This window comes from Corylus avellana, chromosome 2, assembly GCF_965113065.1.
Source record: "Corylus avellana chromosome 2, dhCorAvel1.hap1.2, whole genome shotgun sequence".
NCBI classification, from domain to species: domain Eukaryota; kingdom Viridiplantae; phylum Streptophyta; class Magnoliopsida; order Fagales; family Betulaceae; genus Corylus; species Corylus avellana.
Genome location: NC_142491.1, coordinates 20535038 through 20553813, shown reverse-complemented (window position 1 = coordinate 20553813; position 18776 = coordinate 20535038). Strand labels below are relative to the sequence as shown.

At 37.1% G+C, this 18776-nt stretch overlaps 1 protein-coding gene and 1 pseudogene across 1 annotated transcript; one reads left to right on the top strand and one right to left on the bottom strand.

The window, feature by feature from the left end:
• Window positions 1–1001: 1001 nt before the first annotated feature.
• LOC132167878 (auxin-responsive protein SAUR64-like) lies at window positions 1002–1417 on the bottom strand (annotated as a pseudogene).
• A 9495-nt stretch (window positions 1418–10912) lies between these two features.
• Window positions 10913–18563, top strand: EMB1030 (Alanyl-tRNA synthetase, class IIc). The gene is made up of 13 exons (XM_059572983.2): window positions 10913–11059; window positions 11794–11901; window positions 12002–12210; window positions 12391–12569; window positions 13169–13247; window positions 13565–13699; window positions 13802–13951; window positions 14112–14222; window positions 14371–15288; window positions 15563–15835; window positions 16382–16591; window positions 17309–17466; window positions 17896–18563. The coding sequence occupies exons 1-13, from the start codon at window positions 10939–10941 to the stop codon at window positions 18230–18232; spliced, it is 2988 nt and encodes a 995-aa protein (XP_059428966.2). The 5' UTR covers window positions 10913–10938; the 3' UTR covers window positions 18233–18563.
• Window positions 18564–18776: the final 213 nt, after the last annotated feature.

Here is an 18776-nt window from a genome sequence, read left to right as displayed (position 1 = left end):
TCTACATAGCTTAACTATATATATATATACTCTTGGACACCCTCCTCTTGCAAGTTGTTTTCAAGGTTGTGTTCTATATGAGGTTTGTATCAGTTTCAAATAATGATGTTGATGATGACCCGAGTTTGCTTTCCCAAATAGCTAAATGAACATGGATTTCTCTACGACATGCTGGGTCGGTGATTGGTATTTGAAGAGTGCTCTTGTCATCTCCATAATTTGTGATTTAGTACTATTGTCTATGCCATAAAATCAAATCTACTATCAGCAATAACAGAAAATCAAATCTGCTATTAAAGCCTCAATATGTCCTAGTTGTTAGTGTTCTCTCATGTACTTTTGCGCAAATCCATTCCTGCCATTACGATTTTAACAGTTGTCTTTACGTAATATTCTTTTCTCCATCTCCATGTATAGCGTAGATTACCCACTTAGAACAAGTTTATCCTTTTCTTCCTTTTTTAGGTCGATTTTCTGAGCTATCGTTTTCTTCACTTAGCATGGCAAAAAAGGTCACCCATCATCAAACAAATACTAACATGGCCTCTGTTAGAAACCCACCAAAATGGGTGGGGGATTAAGAGTTGGAAATGGTAATATGAGCCCTCCTTTACCTTGAGAAAGGGGAAGGCCGAATGATATTCTTAATCCAATCATCCATGGAGAACCCCTCAAGGTTCGTTGTGTCAAAAGGCTATGAGGAGAGCCTCAAAAGAACCTCAAAAGAACCCTAGAGAAATGACAAAAGGGCCTCATTCTGTGGTGGCTTTTCAGCCTCCAAACATTTTTCCAACCCTATTTCGAGTGAGGGTTAATTGGGGTGGGAGATTGGAGCATTTTGTAAGCCGAATATGTTGAGAAATTTCTGTTTTTACTAAATACAAAATGTGTTAGAACATTGTTGATTACAGAAGGATGTAAGCTATGTCGTTTAATGGGACTAAAATTTCTGCTTCTAAATTTACAAAACTGAAATCTCTGGCATACAAAAAAGAATTTCTTCAAAACCCATAAATAAGTGTTTGCTGTTGGCCCTGTCTTAGAGCAAGAGAATATGATGAGGAGCTGTGACATGTTGCCATAGAAGTGAGCAAAGCCTTCTCTAGATCTACAGGCATCCGCCATTGAACCAAAGAAACGACATACTCCATGAAAACACTTTCACAGGGCAGCGTGATAGGTCCATTGCCAGGCAATCCAAACTCCTCCTCAGACATTCTCAAGAGCTCTCTGAAGACGTTTTGGCTGAGATATTCCAAGGGAACGACAAACCGTTTGTTGTCAGTGGTGTAAACAACAAAATGACCTTTATTAGCCTCTGAGAATTCAGCTTTGGATATGAAATCCTCTTGCGCTTGTTAGCAGCAATTCTCTGCCACTTCTTCGCCATTGCGATGAGCCTTTTCGGGTTGATCATGGCTGTAGATCAGAATGGGGGTGATCTGAACAAGCAAGGAGGAGGAGGAGCTATGGAGGTGATGTTTTACTGCTTGATCTTGTGGTCTGCAGAAAGCCATGGAGGGCTATGATATATATATGTCCACAAGGCCAGACAGCATCACAAACTACTGTTTCCCTTGTGTTAGGTTGATAGAATGCATGTCCATGTGATTATCCAAACCAAACCGATGTTGGGGTTGTGGGCATGTCGGATTTCTATTAAGCAATCCACACTTCAAGGTAGGCTATGAATGTTTCTTGTTATTTATGTTGTTTTGTTCTGATCTCTTTGGATTCTGATCCCATGCAATAGGACTATCCGAGTGCAATAAGACAATCATATTACACGGGATCTCGCCCTATCACTTCTACATTTGTGTGTTCAGCATATTTGTCGACAATATCCAAGTTAGTATGCTTAAGTTTCAACAATAAATAGTTCAAACACCTAAAGTGTTTTAATTGGTTTTTTCATATCCTTAATTTAGAAGAACTCGGGTCAAGTGTAAAGAAATTTATATTTCTCAATTGGGAAAAAGTCATATAGAAGCCGAATAGGCCCTTCATTTGAGCTTGCACCATCCAGAGAAACTCTTTCATTTGTAGATGCTTGATGGTTAGTTATAATCATATTCATATATATATATAAAAGCCGAGTTTTGACGTAGGGAATGCTTAGAATTGCGACACGTGTCCTCCTAACTCTATTTCCCACGTCTCTCTCTCTCTCTCTCTCCCTCTATCTCAACTTAAATGTCTTAAACTTTTTTGAGAAAAATGTCTTCAACTAATTCAATGGTTTAAGACATTTAATTAATTGTGCTAACTCTCACTCTCCCATAATTTGTGTTTCAACCGTTTTTGTCTCTCTCTCTCTCTCTCTCTCTCTCTCTATCTCCTCTTAAATGTCTTAAACTAATTCTATGGTTTAAGATAATTAATTGTGCTAACTCTCACTCTCCCATAATTTGTGTTTTAATCGTTTTTTATTTTTATTTTTAAATTAATTGTGCTAACTCTCTCCCATAATTTGTGTTTCAACCGTTCTCTCTCTCTCTCTCTCTCTCTCTCTCTCCCTCTATCTCCATTTAATTGTCTTAAATCTCTTTCCCATAATTTGTGTTTCAATCGTTTTTTTTTTAAAAAAAAATTAATTCTGCTAACTCTCTCCCATAATTTGTGTTTTAACCGTTTTTTGTCTCTATCTCTTTCTCTCTCTCTCTCTCTCCCTCTATCTCCACTTAATTGTCTTAAATCTCTCTCTTTCTCCCTCTATCTCAATTTAAATGTCTTAAACTAATTCTATGGTTTAAGACAATTAATTGTGCTAACTTTCACTCTCCCATAATTTGTGTTTCAATGGTTTTTTTTTAAAAAAAAAAATTAATTGTGCTAACTCTCTCCCATAATTTGTGTTTCAACCGTTTTTTGTCTCTCTCTCTCTCCCTCTATCTCCACTTAATTGTCTTAAATCTCTCTCTCATAATTTGTGTTTCAATAGTTTTTTTTTTTTTTAATTAATTGTGCTAACTCTCTCCCATAATTTGTGTTTCAATCGTTTTTTGTCTCTCTCTCTCTCTCTCTCTCTATCCCCACTTAATTGTCTTAAATCTCTCTCCCATAATTTTATATCTGAATTCTTTTTTAATTAATTGTGATAATTCTCACTCTCCCATAATCTCTCTCTCTCTCTCTCTCTCTCTCTCTCTCTCTCTCATAATTTATGTTTCAACCGTTTTTTTTTTAATATAATTTTATATTTGAACCTTTTCTTCTCTCTCTAAACTAATTATATGGTTTAAGTGTCTTAACTGTCTCTCTCTCCCATAATTTTGTCTCTCTCTCTCCCATAATTTTCTCCACTTAAATGTCTTAAATCTCTCTCTCTCTCTCTCTCTCTCTCTCTCTCTCCCATAATTTATGTTTGAACCAATTTTTTGATTTTTTATTTGTAATGCATTGAGTTGTCCTACAAGGAGAACAATTGGGGGAGCGAGACAACGCTGTGTTGGAGCGAGAGGGGAGCATGAAAGCCGCAGCTTCATGGAAAAGAAAGGCTGAGGGGGACCTTGAAGGAGTAGATGATTTGAGAGCAGCCCAGGGGAAATGGAAGAAGAGAGACACAATTGAAAAAGAACAAAATGCTGAGTCTCAAAATGAATGGAGCCGGAGTGACAGCAAAGAAAATAGTATTGGTTCGGGATTGGCGGTGGCTGCGGAGCAGTCCCGCCGACCGCAATGAACATACTAAGTTGGAACTGTCGAGGGCTTGGGAACCCTGCGACAGTTCGGGAGCTTTGCCTTTTGGTGAAGCATAAGCGACCTGCTATGGTCTTCTTAATGGAGACCAAATTACGGAGACAAAAAATGGAGGCTATTAGATCAAAGCTGGACTACTCGAGTATGATAGTAGTGGATAGCGAGGGACGAAGTGGTGGACTGGCATTAATGTGGGGTGACGACGTCGACGTGGTACTCCAAAACTTTAGCCGACGCCACATTACCGGAATGGTTCAAACGACGGGGGGCGGCGAGCCATGGAGCTTTACGGGATTTTATGGGCATCCGGACCCAACCAAAAGGCATGAAGCTTGGGCTTTGCTTAAACATTTGAGACACTTGAACCCCGGACCTTGGGTGTGTATCGGTGACTTCAACGAAGTACTTTATTCATCTGAAAAATGGGGAGGGGGTGCAAGACCTTCAAGTCAGATGCTTGCTTTCCAACAAGTGATAGAAGTTTGTCAACTTTCTGACCTTGGGTATAGGGGAGCAAAATTTACATGGTGCAACTTTCGGGAAGGAGTGGATTTTATCAAGGAACGTCTTGACAGGGGGATGGCAACCCAGGGATGGAAGGACCTGTTCCCGGACGCAGAAGTAATAGTAAAAGGGGCGGTTTGGTCGGATCATTCCCCTCTGATACTTTGTTTGGAGCCGGAACGAGTTGACAGAACAGGTTTCAAACCTTTTCGATATGAAGCTCAATGGGCAATGGATGAGGGCTACAGGGAGGTCATTGAAGGAGCTTGGACTCACCAGTCTGATCCTGGAAATGGTTGGGCGTGTATAGAGTCCAATTTGGCACAGTGTAGGCGTGGACTCAACCATTGGAGGGCGCGACAGCAGGGGTCCCATACTGCCCGAATTGCTTATCTCCATAAGCAGCTCCTGGTAATGCTGGACAGTGCAGATGCTACGTGTAGCGAACGGGTGCTCCCATTGAGACGTGAGCTACAAGGGCTTATGGAGAGGGCAGACATGCACTGGAGGCAAAGAGCCAAGACCGTTTGGCTGAGAAGTGGAGACCGTAACACTCGCTTCTACCATGCGTGTGCCACGACCCGTAGAAAGAAAAATATGATCCGAAGCATTTTGGACCAAGATAATCAGACATGCAACTCGAAAGAGGAGGTAACAATGGCTTTTGTCTCTTATTTCAAAAGTTTATTTTCTGCTTCCTCTACAGGGGACATGAGTTCATGTATAAACTCCATGGAGAGAAGGATCACCGATGAAATGAATGAAGCACTTCTCAAACCTTTTGTGGCGGAGGAAGTGCATTTTGCTCTCCATCAAATGGCACCCACAAAAGCACCGGGTCCGAACGGTCTACCAGCTGGCTTTTTTCAGAAAAATTGGGATGTGATGGGAGATGATATCTGTAAAGCCTTGCTAGGTATTCTCAATTCTGGTTCAATGCCCTCTTTGTTGAATATGACTAATATTGCTCTAATACCGAAAGTGAAGAACCCCACTAAGGTGACTGATTTTAGACCTATCAGCCTATGTAATGTACTCTATAAAGTCATTTCTAAAGTTCTAGCCAATAGACTGAAGAAAATTTTGACACACATTATTTCCCCTACACAAAGTGCCTTCATTCCTGGGAGGTTGATCACGGATAATGTTTTGGTCGCATATGAAACTTTGCATACAATGCATACTAGGATGCACGGTAAAAAGGGATTCATGGCTGTCAAATTAGATATGAGCAAGGCATATGATAGAGTTGAATGGAGATTCTTAGAAGCAGTCATGAGAAAGTTGGGCTTTGACCAGAGATGGATTGATCTTATTATGATGTGTGTTACGACGGTTCATTACGCTGTAGTTGTGAATGGCACACCGTATGGGTCCATTACTCCGGAGAGAGGATTGAGACAAGGGGATCCGATCTCTCCTTATTTATTCCTTTTATGTGCCGAGGCTTTGAGTTCGTTGCTAACAAAGGCAAATGGAGAAGGGGTTTTAACAGGGGTTCCTACCTCCAAGAGGGGCCCTCGTGTAAGCCACCTTTTCTTTGCGGATGACAGCCTTTTATTTTGCAGGTCCAACTTGACAGAATGGCACTCTCTGACAAGTGTGCTAAGGTGCTATGAGGGAGTCTCGGGTCAATGTCTTAACGCAAATAAGACATCTATTTTCTTTAGTAGGAATACCATACTGGCGGATAAGGAAGCAATCTTAGAAGAGGCGAGGATCCCAGATACACAGCGCTTTGACACTTACTTAGGCCTCCCAGCCTTGGTGGGTAAATCCCGTACTGCAGCTTTTAATGGTATAATTGAAAGAGTCCAAAAGCGCCTCCAGGATTGGAAGTTGAAGTTTCTCTCACAAGCGGGCAAAGAGATTTTATTAAAAGCGGTGATACAGGCTATCCCTGCTTACTGCATGAGTCTCTTTCTCCTTCCAAAAACCTTATGCTCGGAGATCAATTCGAAAATGAGGAACTTCTGGTGGGGTCAGCAAGGGAAGGATAAATGGGTTAACTGGATGAGTTGGCAGCGTATGAGTACTTCCAAATCCTCCAGTGGTATGGGTTTCCGAGATTTCGCATGTTTCAATAAAGATCTTTTGGCCAAACAAAGTTGGAGGTTATGGCACGACCCGGATAGTTTGGTGGCAACTTTGATGAGAACCAAATATTATCTCGGGAAAACTTTGTTGGAAGCCAATGTGGGACGAAGAGCTTCATATGCCTGGCGCAGCATTCACAGCTCTTGTGCTCTCCTAAAGGAGGGACTCGTATGGAGGGTTGGGAATGGCTGTAAAATTAGGATTTGGCAAGACAAATGGTTGCCGTATCCCCACACTTATCGCATTTGTTCTCCGCCGTCCATTCTGGACCCGAATGCGACGGTAAGTGCTTTACTTGAAGGGGAATCGAAATGGTGGAATAGCCAATTATTGGATTCTATCTTTACTCCGGACGAAGTGCGTTTGATTCAGTCTATACCACCCAGTAGCACTGACCAACCGGACACTCTCATTTGGAGGGGCTCGGCAGATGGTAGATTCACAGTGCGCAGTGCGTACTTTATACAACAGGAGGTGAATAACCGTGAGTTGGCTGCTAGCTCTTCAAGTATGGACTCATCTGGTTTTTGGAAAAGGTTGTGGGACCTGCCAATACCCAATACGGAGAAAAATTTTCTATGGCGTGCCAGCCATGATATCTTACCAACGAAGGGGAATCTATGGAGAAGGAAGATCACTCCCGATTCATTATGTCCACTGTGTGGCCTGGAAGAGGAAACCGCTTTTCACATCCTCTGGCAATGCCCATCTGCAATGGATGTGTGGTCTATGTGCAGTATGAAGATTCAAAAGAGTTCGTTTGCAGTGCCCTGTTTCAGGCAAGTGCTAGAGCTTTTCTTTCAAAAATGTGATCAAGCGGACTTGGTAATTTTTGCGGGGCTAGCTAGACGAATCTGGTTGAGGAGGAATGCAGTGGTCTTTGGGGGGTCTATGACCTCTCCTCAGTCCTTGCTGCAGACTACCCATAGAGCCATTGAAGATTATACCCAAGCTCAAGAATTGCGAGAGTCACCTCTGCTCGTTATGATGGAGCCGATACTGACTGGTTGGTCAGGCCCTTCACCGGGTTGGCTTAAGGCCAATTGGGACGCATCACTGGACTTTCAGAAGGGCTTGATGGGAAGTGCAGTGGTAGTCCGTGACCACTTGGGGAGGCTGGTGGTGGCCAAATGCTCTATCCGAAAAGGAAATCCCACTCCTTTGGTGGCGGAAGCGTTGGCTGCATTGATGGCGATTCGGTTGTGCAAGGAGATGGGATTTGATCGAGTCCATTTCGAAGGAGATGCAAAAGGTGTAGTCGATGAGGTAAATCGTGAAGAGGTCAATCGGAGCAGCCTGGGGATCGTACTGGAGGACCTGAAGATTGAGCTGTGCACTGGGTTGCAATGGAAGATGACTTATGTTAGGAGAGAAGATAACAATATAGCCCATGTACTGGCCAAGTATGCAACTAAGACTGAGGCGGAACAAATGTGGGTGATCCCACCAGAATGTATCAGAGACTTATTGCACCTGGAGCATTTTGCTCTAGCTGCTTGATTTATTATGAAATTTGGCATTATCAAAAAAAAATAAATAAATAAATAAAGAATACAAAAGGTTTTCAAATTCTCTATTTCTCTCTCTTTATTTAATTTTCTTTTTATCTTCCCTTGCTTTATGTTTATATCTTAATGTGAGATATATATATATTCATCATCATCATAATGCATTGAATTGTCTTAATGAAGAAAACAAAAGGTTATCAAATTCTCTATTTCTCTCTCTTTATTTAATTTTCTTTTTATCTTCTCTTCCTTTATGTTTATATCTCAATATGAGACAATTAAAATATATGAGTTTTATTTGTAATATATTTAATTGTCTTAATGAAGAAAACAAAAGGTTCCCAAATTCTTTATTTCTCTCTCTGTTTATTTTTCTTTTTCTCTTCTCTTGCTTTCTATTTATATCTCAATGTTCCTCTGTCAATTTCACACTCAAATCAGGAAAAAGACAAGACTACAAGAGAGAGGTAGAGAGAGTTTCTAATCGTTGTTTCTCAATGATTTCTTTTCTTTATTTTATTTTTTTGCAAGAATAGTTCTTTTAAATTTTCCAATCGTTGTTTTTCAATGAAAAATTATACTATTCTCAATGAAGAGTAAAATAGTTATTTTCAATTATATTAGTATTTTTATTTTATTCGTTTTTTTTATCTTTATTTTCGGTGCTTATGTTCTTCCATTTTTGTTTTTGTCCCTTATATTTTTTTCTAATTTTTTTTTTCTTCTCTTACTTTCTATTTATATCTCAATGTTCCTTTGTAAATTTTACAATCAATTTAGAAAAAGACAAGAGAGAGAGAGAGAGAGAGAGAGAAAGAGATTTGCATTGCTGCTTCTCAATGAAAAATTATACTATAGTTATTTTTTTTACATATTTTTTTTTTCTAGAATAGTTCTTTTCAATTTTTCAATCGTTGTTTCTTAATGAAAAATTATACTACAATTTTTTTTTTTTTTTAATCTAGAATAGTTATTTTCAATTAGTATTTTTTTTTTTCCTTTTTTTTTATCTTTATTTCCGGTGCTTATGTTCTTCCTTTTTTTTTTTTGTCCCTTATTTTTTTCTTCTAATTTATATATTATTTTTGATTCAAATGATTACTTTTCTTTGGTAAATTTTACATTGAACTCAAGAAATAATAATGAGAGAGAGTTTCTTATCGTTATTTTTGGTTGATAATTTTTTAGTTTGTACATGTTGTTGTTCATTGAGTGATTTAATTTTTTTTTATCTGTTTACATGCTTAATTAATGGATGACATTGGTTTTTAAGGTTTCATTGGGAAACGTATACAGTAGAAAAAGACAATTCTTTCAATTATATTAAAATTTTATTTTAGTTTTTTATTTTATCTTTATTTAATGTATTTATGTTCTTCCATTGTTATCCCTTAAATTTTCTACTAATTTATATATTATTTATTCAAATTGAATATTTTTCTTTTGTAAATTTCACATTGAATTAGGAAATGATAGTGAAAGAGTTTCCTATCATTATTTTTGGTACGGTGTAGGATGCTTTTTTAGATTATGTCAATGTTCATTGTGTAGATTTTTTCGTCTTTGTTTTCCTGTATGTCTTAAAATTAGTTTCATTTACTTTATATATGTGAAGGATGGCTGTTAAAAAAAAAAAAAAATTGGTTATGTTCTTCCATTTTTTTCCCTTAAATTTATACTAATTTATATATTATTTTTTCAAATTGATTAGTTTTCTTTTGTAAATTTCACGTTGAATTAAGGGAAATGATAGTGAAAAAATTTCCTATCATTATTTTTGGTACGATGTATAATTAGATTATGTCAATATTCCTGCCAATGTTTTTTATCTCTTTCATTTTTAAAAAGAAAAATTAAACTACCAACATTCTTTTGTTTACAAAATTAGTAAACATAACTGTAATCAAATATCAATATGCTCATATATTTTAGAACACTTCTTTATTTTTGTTAGTGTAATAGAAAAATTTCTCAAAAAAATTGTTTATGAGGAGAAAGTTCAACTCCTGAAAGACAAAAGTTTACCATAATGGATTGTGTAGTGGAGGAGAAGTGGTGTCATTGTTGGAATAAAATGATTAATCAATCATTTTGTATAATTGATTAATCTATATTTTTATTTTGAATTTTTTTTCCTTTATATTTCATTTTAAACTACATATATGGGAACAAATATTTAATATGTTTAAGTTTATAAGAACTAAAATTTATGAATTTTTAAATTTATTAGATATGTATTGAGTAAAAGTATGGTTTAAAAGGATCTTATGAATATTTGTCATTTTTAGTAGCTAATTAGTTAATTAAGAGAAGAAAATTAAAATTGTTGTTGATAATCTTTTAAAGAATTTTTGAGTAAATTACAAAATTAAAAAAAAAAAACCCGGCACGTAGCACGGGCTCTAAGCTAGTTCTATTAATTAAAGAATAAAAGGGGAAAAACAACAAAGGAAAAAAAATTTAAAAGGGGAAAAAAATAAGAGAAATGCTATATATCATATTTATATTTCACAATTATCTAACAACGTTAATTTGACAGCTACAACCAACTCTTTGTCTCCATTTGTTTTGGCGTAAAATATTTTTCAAAAAATGTATTTGGCATTTTACGGTGTTTGGTGTGCTGTAAAATAAAAGGCAAACTGAAGATGATTTCCGTTTGATAAAAAAGCATTTACATTTTTCGAAAAACGGTTTACATTTTTTAATTTCGTAAATCATTTTTCCCAAACTCATTCAAACACACTCACCCTAAACCCGACGGAATCTTCCCCTTCACGCTCAAAACTCACGCACAGCTCCTCTCTCTCAGTCAAGCTTCTCTTCTTCTCCACAAAATATTTTTATTTTTACTATGACTAATTTAATTGTTAGAGCATTGTGAAATAATTATCGGAAAAAAATACAATTTATAACATTATACCTAAAATAAATAAATAAAAAGAAACAACCCTATTTTTTTCTTTTTCTTTATTATTATTATTATTATTATTATTATTTTGGGTAAGTAAGATTGAATTAGCTCTGGAAATGTGAACCTCTCAAAAGCCGCTTATCCACCTCCATCCGCACCAACGTATATAAACGTCCATTTGAAAATCAAAGCCAAACTAACCACAGGGAGACAGCCATGGAAAGCTTGAAGCTCCCACACTCTTTACTCAGCAGCCATGGAGGCAAGGCTCTCATCCCATTTCCATCTTCAAGCTTGTCTCCCAAACCGCCAAACCGCCAATTTGCGCTTTCCACGGGTACTTTCTTCTCCAACTCTGCTTCTTTTTTCTTTGTCCTTTCGTTCTCTGATTAGAAACCATTCCAATTACAGATTTTACTATAACTACTGCTGTTTGAGCTTAATTTGTTTCATTTTCGGCAGACCCACTTGACCAAAAACTATCAACTGCTTGTTTACTCAATGAGCTCCGTCCTGCTTTTTATTCTTTTCCATAAAAGATGTACTTTTTGTATTTTATTTTGTTCATAATTTGAAGTTGGTGTTCTTCATATTTTGATGTCAATCATTGTTAAGACTGGAATTCATTTTATTGATGTAAAATTTATATTGTACCCACTAGAAAATTTTACTGAAAAGTAGTATATCAAGTAATTCAGAGAAAAAAAAGAAAAGAAAAAAACACCCAGATTCGTAGTTTGTGGGAAAAGGAAGCTGAGGAAAGATTGGATGAGTTTTTTTGTTTTTTTTTTTTGGGGGGGGGGGGGGGGGGTTGGTGGGGCTCATCGAGTCATTGTTACTGTTTCCCTTTAACTTTGGAATTCTATAGAATAGGGTTTCTCTCTATGGAGAGTGTTCTCTGCTGTACTTGCTTGGTATTTAGGAATCTGCTTTTACACTATAATTCTTTCCCTTAAATAATTGATTTTGTTGTGGCACATTATAATTAATTGATGTGAACTTCAAATCATTTTGCTAAGGTATTCAGGTTGATGAATGAGTTTTTTGATATTGATCTTTGGGATTATGCAGGTCTTTTTACGAGAACCATTACCCTTTTTTCTCCTAGTATTTTGCCCTGTGGTCATTGTGATCTCATGGAAGCACGGCGCATGCAATTTCACTCTCGCAGTACATCAGGTTGCTGTATTTAAGTGTAATAACTTCTTATTAAGGGCTTCTAAATTTTCCTTCTGCTTCCATCTTTGAAGCATATGAAATTTACTGCATGATTTTTCAGCATCAATACAGCCCATGACTGAGGAACTGATGGGGGAGGCATCCAAGGATCTACCTGTAAGTGGGAATTCTATACGCCGTCGATTCCTTAATTTTTATGCTTCCCGTGGTCACAAGGTTCTTCCAAGTGCTTCTCTGGTGCCGGATGATCCAACAGTTCTACTGACAATTGCTGGAATGCTTCAATTCAAGCCTATATTCCTTGGAAAGGTTAGCAGAAACTTGTTAAACTAATGTCAGGTTCGCAAAATATTTCCATTGAAATCAAAAGGAACAATCTAAGAAGGCAATATTAACTCTCAGAATCAAATGATTTAATTGGAATGAAGGACTTTTGAAGAGATTTTTAAGTTTTATTTTTTTTAAACAGTGTTGGCATATTCTTTTCAGGTTCCCAGACAGGTTCCTTGTGCTACGACTGCACAAAGGTGTATACGTACCAATGACGTGGAGAATGTGGGTCGAACCACTCGACATCACACGTTTTTTGAGATGCTTGGAAACTTCAGTTTTGGAGATTACTTCAAGAAGGAAGCAATTAAATGGGCATGGGAGCTTTCAACAGTGGAGTATGCATGAATTTTTGTGCTACTAATGGTTCATTAACTTATACGTTGTGCTTCTTGCTTGAAGCATGATTTCTAGTTGTTATGCTGAAGGTTTCATTGCTAGTTAGTGTATACAACAGAAACATTATCCAGGCTGCTTGTGCGTGTGTGTGTTTGTTCGTGCCCACACCCACTAGTTAGTATATACAACAGAAACATTATCCAGGCTACTTGTCTGTGTGTGTGCATGCACATTGAATATGATGCTGAATTAAGCAAGGGCAGGATATTCATGTTCTATAACAGGGACATCCCAGTCTCAACTGAAAATCAAGTCCTCATCACAGAAATGTCCTTGATGAAAGAAGTGCTTTGCTTGACTTTTTCTCAAGGATATAAATGTTTTCTTGCGAAGATCCAATGTGTGTGCATGTGAATGTTATGTGCTCGACTTTCTTAAGGATATAAGCAATTTCTTGCTAAGATCCAATTTGTGTGTGTGTGTGCTCAGGCATTTTTTATTTTTCTGCCAGAACAAAAGGAAAAGTTAGTACATTATTTCATCATACTTTAGTTTTCTCTGCAAGAAAATCATTAACTAAGTACTTATTTGGTTACAGATTTGGATTGCCAGCTGACAGGGTATGGATTAGTGTTTACGAAGACGATGATGAAGCTTTTGAAATCTGGCGTGATGAGGTCAGTCAAACAAGATATCATAATTAGTTATATGTTTTTATATGTAATTACCCCATATTAAGCTTTTCTCTCCATATGCTCTAACATTATTTGTTGGGTGTGCATACACTTTTCCATGTAATTCTGTATGTATCTCAATCTGTATTTTACAAAGAGACGTGATAAAGTCTCATTGTAATTGCTCTTTTTTTTTTGGTATCTTATCATTTTTGGTGGGAAGAATGTGATAATCCTCATAAATGCCAACATGACTTTCTTTTTTCTTTTTGTATGAACTTATGGTCGTGTAAACTCTATGACTGTGGCTTTTGCATCAGGTGGGGGTTCCTGTGGAGCGTATAAAGAGGATGGGTGAAGATGACAACTTCTGGAATAGTGGAGTTACTGGTCCCTGTGGTCCATGCTCAGAGCTTTATTATGATTTCCATCCTGAGAGGGGAATTTTAGACACTGTGCGTATTGGATAAGTTCAAGTGACTCTTTCATAGGCTCTTCTTCATTTTTTTTTTTTTTTTCGTTATTTTTTTACATTATGGGATGAATTTGATTTGCAGGATCTTGGAGATGATACTAGGTTCATAGAGTTCTACAATCTGGTTTTCATGCAATACAACAAAAAGGAGGACGGTTCGCTCGATCCCTTAAAACAGAAGAATATAGACACTGGGCTTGGTCTAGAGCGTTTGGCTCGCATCCTTCAGAAGGTATTGATTGTGTTTGCCTCATTACAGAAATAATGAATGGACACTCTTTCCTTTCATGTCAATGCAAAATTACTGCTTCAATGGGAGTGGAAATTTTCAATCAATGGACCTTGTCCAGCCAGCAAAACTTCTATTCATGGAAATCATATTTTTCCTGCAGGTTCCAAACAACTACGAAACCGACTTGATTTATCCCATTATAGAGAAGGCCTCAGAATTGGCAAATGTGTCGTATGCTCTTGCTGATGATTATACCAAGATGAACCTTAAAGTATGCTATCTGTTCTGAAGCTGCAAATTCTTTCAAGTTCTTGTGTCAACATATATGTTTTTTCTCTTTTCATAAGAAATGTGCATGACTCCTCTGTATATTTATCTATTATTTGGCATATTGATCTATTATTTATTTTCGTTATCAGATTATAGGAGATCATTTGCGTGCAATTGTATATCTCATATCAGATGGGGTGTTCCCATCAAACATTGGGAGAGGTTATGTTGTTCGGCGCCTCATCAGAAGGGCTGTTCGTACTGGCAGGTTGCTTGGTATAAAGGGGGATGGTAGGGGCAACCTTGAAGGAGCATTTTTACCAGTTGTTGCGGAAAAAGTAATAGAATTAAGCACCCTTATTGATGCGGATGTAAAAAACATAGCATCCCGTATTCTTGAGGAATTGAGAAGGGAAGAACTTCGTTTTGTACAGACATTGGAGAGAGGAGAAAAATTGCTGGATGAAATGCTTGCTAATGCATTATTAAGTGCAAAAGAAAATGGAACTGCACCTTGTTTGTCTGGAAAGGACGCTTTTCTTTTGTACGACACATATGGGTTTCCAGTTGAGATAACAAAAGAAGTGGCTGAAGAACGTGGCGCCATTATAGATATGGATGGTTTTGATATTGAAATGGAGAACCAAAGGCGTCAATCTCAGGCTGCACATAGTGCTGTTAAACTTGCAGTTGGAAATGGTGCAGACCTGGCAGAAAATGTACCTGACACTGAATTTCTTGGATATGACAACCTTTCTGCTAGAGCTGTAGTGGAAAGCCTTCTGGTGAACGGGAACCCTGTGATACAGGTTTCTGAAGGAAGTGATGTAGAAGTTCTGCTAAACAGGACTCCATTTTATGCTGAATCAGGCGGTCAAATTGGAGATCATGGATTTCTATATTTTAACGATGGTGAAAGCCTACAGAAAGCTGTTGTAGAGATAAAAGATGTCCAAAAATCCTTTGGTAACATATTTGTTCATAAGGGTACTATTAGAGAGGGAGTTCTAGAGGTTGGTAGAGAAGTGGAAGCAGCGGTAGATGCTAAACTTAGGCAGCGAGCTAAGGTACAACCTCAACTGTGGGTTCAACTTTTCTATTTCCAAAAATTATGAAGTTTATAACACATTCTTCAGACTTAGAGAGGAGTTTAACTAGTTATTATTCACTTAGAGGGGAGTTTAACTAGTTATCATTCACTGACGCTTTTGTTCAACCTCAAATTGATTTGGAAGGTAGAAAAGTTAAAATATTCTAAGTTTAATAGATGGTACTCACTATTGGCATAGAGTTCTGCCATACCTTTTGGCTTGCTATCTAAATTTCTTTAGTATTTTTCAGGTTCATCATACTGCTACTCATTTGCTACAAGCTGCACTTAAGAAAGTTGTAGGGCAGGAAACATCACAAGCCGGTTCATTGGTATCTTTTGATCGTCTCAGATTTGATTTCAACTTCCACCGACAACTTCTTGACAGTGAGCTCATGGAAATTGAAGGACTAATCAACAGATGGATTGGGGATGCAACCCTTCTTCAAACCAAAGTCATTCCTCTTGCTGACGCAAAAAGTGCAGGGGCTATTGCAATGTTTGGGGAAAAGTATGGAGAGCAGGTTTGAACTTCTTCGATGTTTTAATAACAAAATTTTGCCAACATCACTGGCTTACCTGTGTACTAGTTCAGCTAAGCTGCTTCCATAAATGCTTCATAAAGAGCGTGTTTGAGAAAGTGTAACATCTTAGGACAAAATAAAAGGGTTCGAGACTATTCCTTGAGATGCTTTTGTTCTTATTAATTCTTGGTTCAACAATGTTAATTTTGATCAATCTTACCAGCTTATAGTTTATACGAGCACGATGACATAGCAATCAACAGTCCTGATTACAGAAGCATAACCCTTGGCCAGTAGTGTTTTTATTTTCTTTTCCCTTGAATTGTTGTGTTTCTTCAATGCTCTTAACTAATTGTCTCTATGATGTCTTCTTCTGTAGCATCTGTTTAGTATAAATTTTATACTTCAAAAAATTCCAGAGGTAGTTGTGTCATGGCAATATATATTTATTTCAACATTCAACAGGACATTTTGGAGACATATTGGACATGCAATACAAAACCAGTTTATTAGTTTTCTTTTTTCTAATACTTTGATGTGCTATAGGTGCGTGTTGTAGAGGTCCCAGGAGTATCAATGGAACTTTGTGGTGGGACCCATGTTAGCAATACCTCTGAGATACGTGGCTTCAAAATAATCTCAGAGCAGGGTATTGCATCTGGAATTAGACGTATAGAAGCGGTGGCTGGTGAAGCTTTCATTGAATATGTCAATGCTAGAGATTACCATATGAAAAATCTATGTTCGACTCTCAAAGTAAGTTTTTTTTTTTTTTTTTTTTTTTTTAATTATTATTATGAACTCTCTTATTATCAAATATAAAACTTATGCCAATCCTCTCTTTGTTTTGCTGGAAATGCATGGTATGTTTTAAGAGAACCATTTAAAATATTCATTAAATCACCGGTTATTTAAAAAACTTGAGATGATAGAAAATAGTAAATTTAATCATTTAATTAATTTTTAAGACTCTTACTCACATATATGCTCAAACTTTTCCTTAATAAGTGAAGCTTAATAAGAATAATATCCAACTGAAATAAGAAATAAATTATGGAGTCAGGATTAAACTCAGAACCACTGCTCGATTAAATTATAAGTTGTCTTAAAAGATTAAGTTGACAGGAAATGATGAATTCAATCTTTTAATTGACATTCAAACAATATTCATCGACCGGCAAGTGAACAATTGCTTTATTGTCTGTGTTCTAATTGTGAGTTCAAACTTTGTTGAAATCCTCAACCTACTGAAAATTACTGACATTATGAAACTAATAAATAGAAGCATTGTCATTATCCGTCTTCCTCCGGCTGTTTTCTAATTCTAGTTGATTGTACTAGGGATTCTGTAGGCTTAGTTTTCACTTTTCTGTTTTTCGGGTCACCAGCTTTTGAATGCTATCCAGTGCTTAAAACATTCCCTTTGTGAATAGAACTAGGATCTCTAATATACTTCAAAGTTTCCTTTTGTAGGTCAAAGCTGAAGAAGTAACAACCAGGGTAGAAAACCTCCTAGAGGAGTTACGGATGGCAAGAAATGAAGTTTCTGCTTTGCGATCAAAAGCAGCAGAATACAAAGCATCAATTATTGCAAGCAAGGCATTCCTAGTGGGAACCTCAAAAAAGATAAGGTATGTGCCTGCATACATACATGGTCATTCTTCAAGTTTTCCCTCTCCGACCACCCCCCACCCCAAAAGAGAAGATCTTCGTGTTTTCTATTAAATTTTATGTACAAGTTCTCACCTAGAAATAATAGATGTGAAGTGACGGAAGCGTAATATAAAGTTATTCAATAAGGTATGCACATTATAGGCCAAGAAACCTAACATTCTTGATGAAGTATTAATTTCGCCATCATCATTTATAGTTTCTTAGTAAAACATTTGTGAGCTCAAACACTACAGATGTGAAGTAGCCTGATACATCAAATGTCTCCTTATCTTCTTGTTTTCGAAGTTTAATATAAAGTATAACCTCCAAAGTATCAAAATAACATTTACACTTAGAAAATATTATGATTTTTATTTCTTTTTCTCTTTGAAATCCTTTCATATCAGGGTATTAGTTGAGTGCATGGATGATACTGATGCTGATTCACTAAAAAGCGCGGCGGAGTATCTGGTGGATGCGCTAGAAGATCCAGCAGCTGTTGTATTGGGCTCCTGTCCAGGTGAAGGGAAGGTTAGTCTGGTTGCTGCATTCACTCCTGGAGTCGTTGATTTAGGAGTACAGGCAGGGAAGTTCATAGGGCCTATAGCTAAGTTGTGCGGTGGGGGAGGGGGCGGCAGGCCGAATTTTGCTCAGGCAGGCGGCAGGAAGCCTGAAAATTTGTCAAGTGCTCTGGAAAAAGCACAGTCAGAGCTTGTTTCAATCCTGACTGAGAAGGCAAGCTGACATTTTCTAAGTGGCAAGTTTACACAAGACAAAAAATTTTGCTCCTCCTCAAGGCTGCAGAGCAATTCTTTGTTTATCTCTCACACACATGGCTGTAGATTGTGACAAAACCCTCCTCTGTTTGGACTAGGAAAAAAAAAATTGTAGAGCCTGTACAGATTTGCTTGATTGGTTTCACACAATTAGGTTCTAGTGACAGGACATGGCAGTTAGCAAGCCAAAATCAACTCCATTATGTCATGGTTTTGTTCTAGGCCCTCAAAAGTCTTGGTCTTGTGATACTTTATATATGGAAAATTATTAGTTTCAAAAATAAAAGGCTACCAACTTTGACAAATATTGTTTCCATTCTAACCTGTGATCAAATTCAATCATACTTTCATGGTGTTTCAAATTAAATGATGCTTGCAGGGTTAGTTCAACAAGTGAAAATGGTATATTCAACTACGAGAATACGATAAACCGTTATAATCCAAGAAAAACGCCAGTCACATTTGAATTACTGTTAAAAGAAACTGATCGCCATTTGTTCACTTTCTGAGTG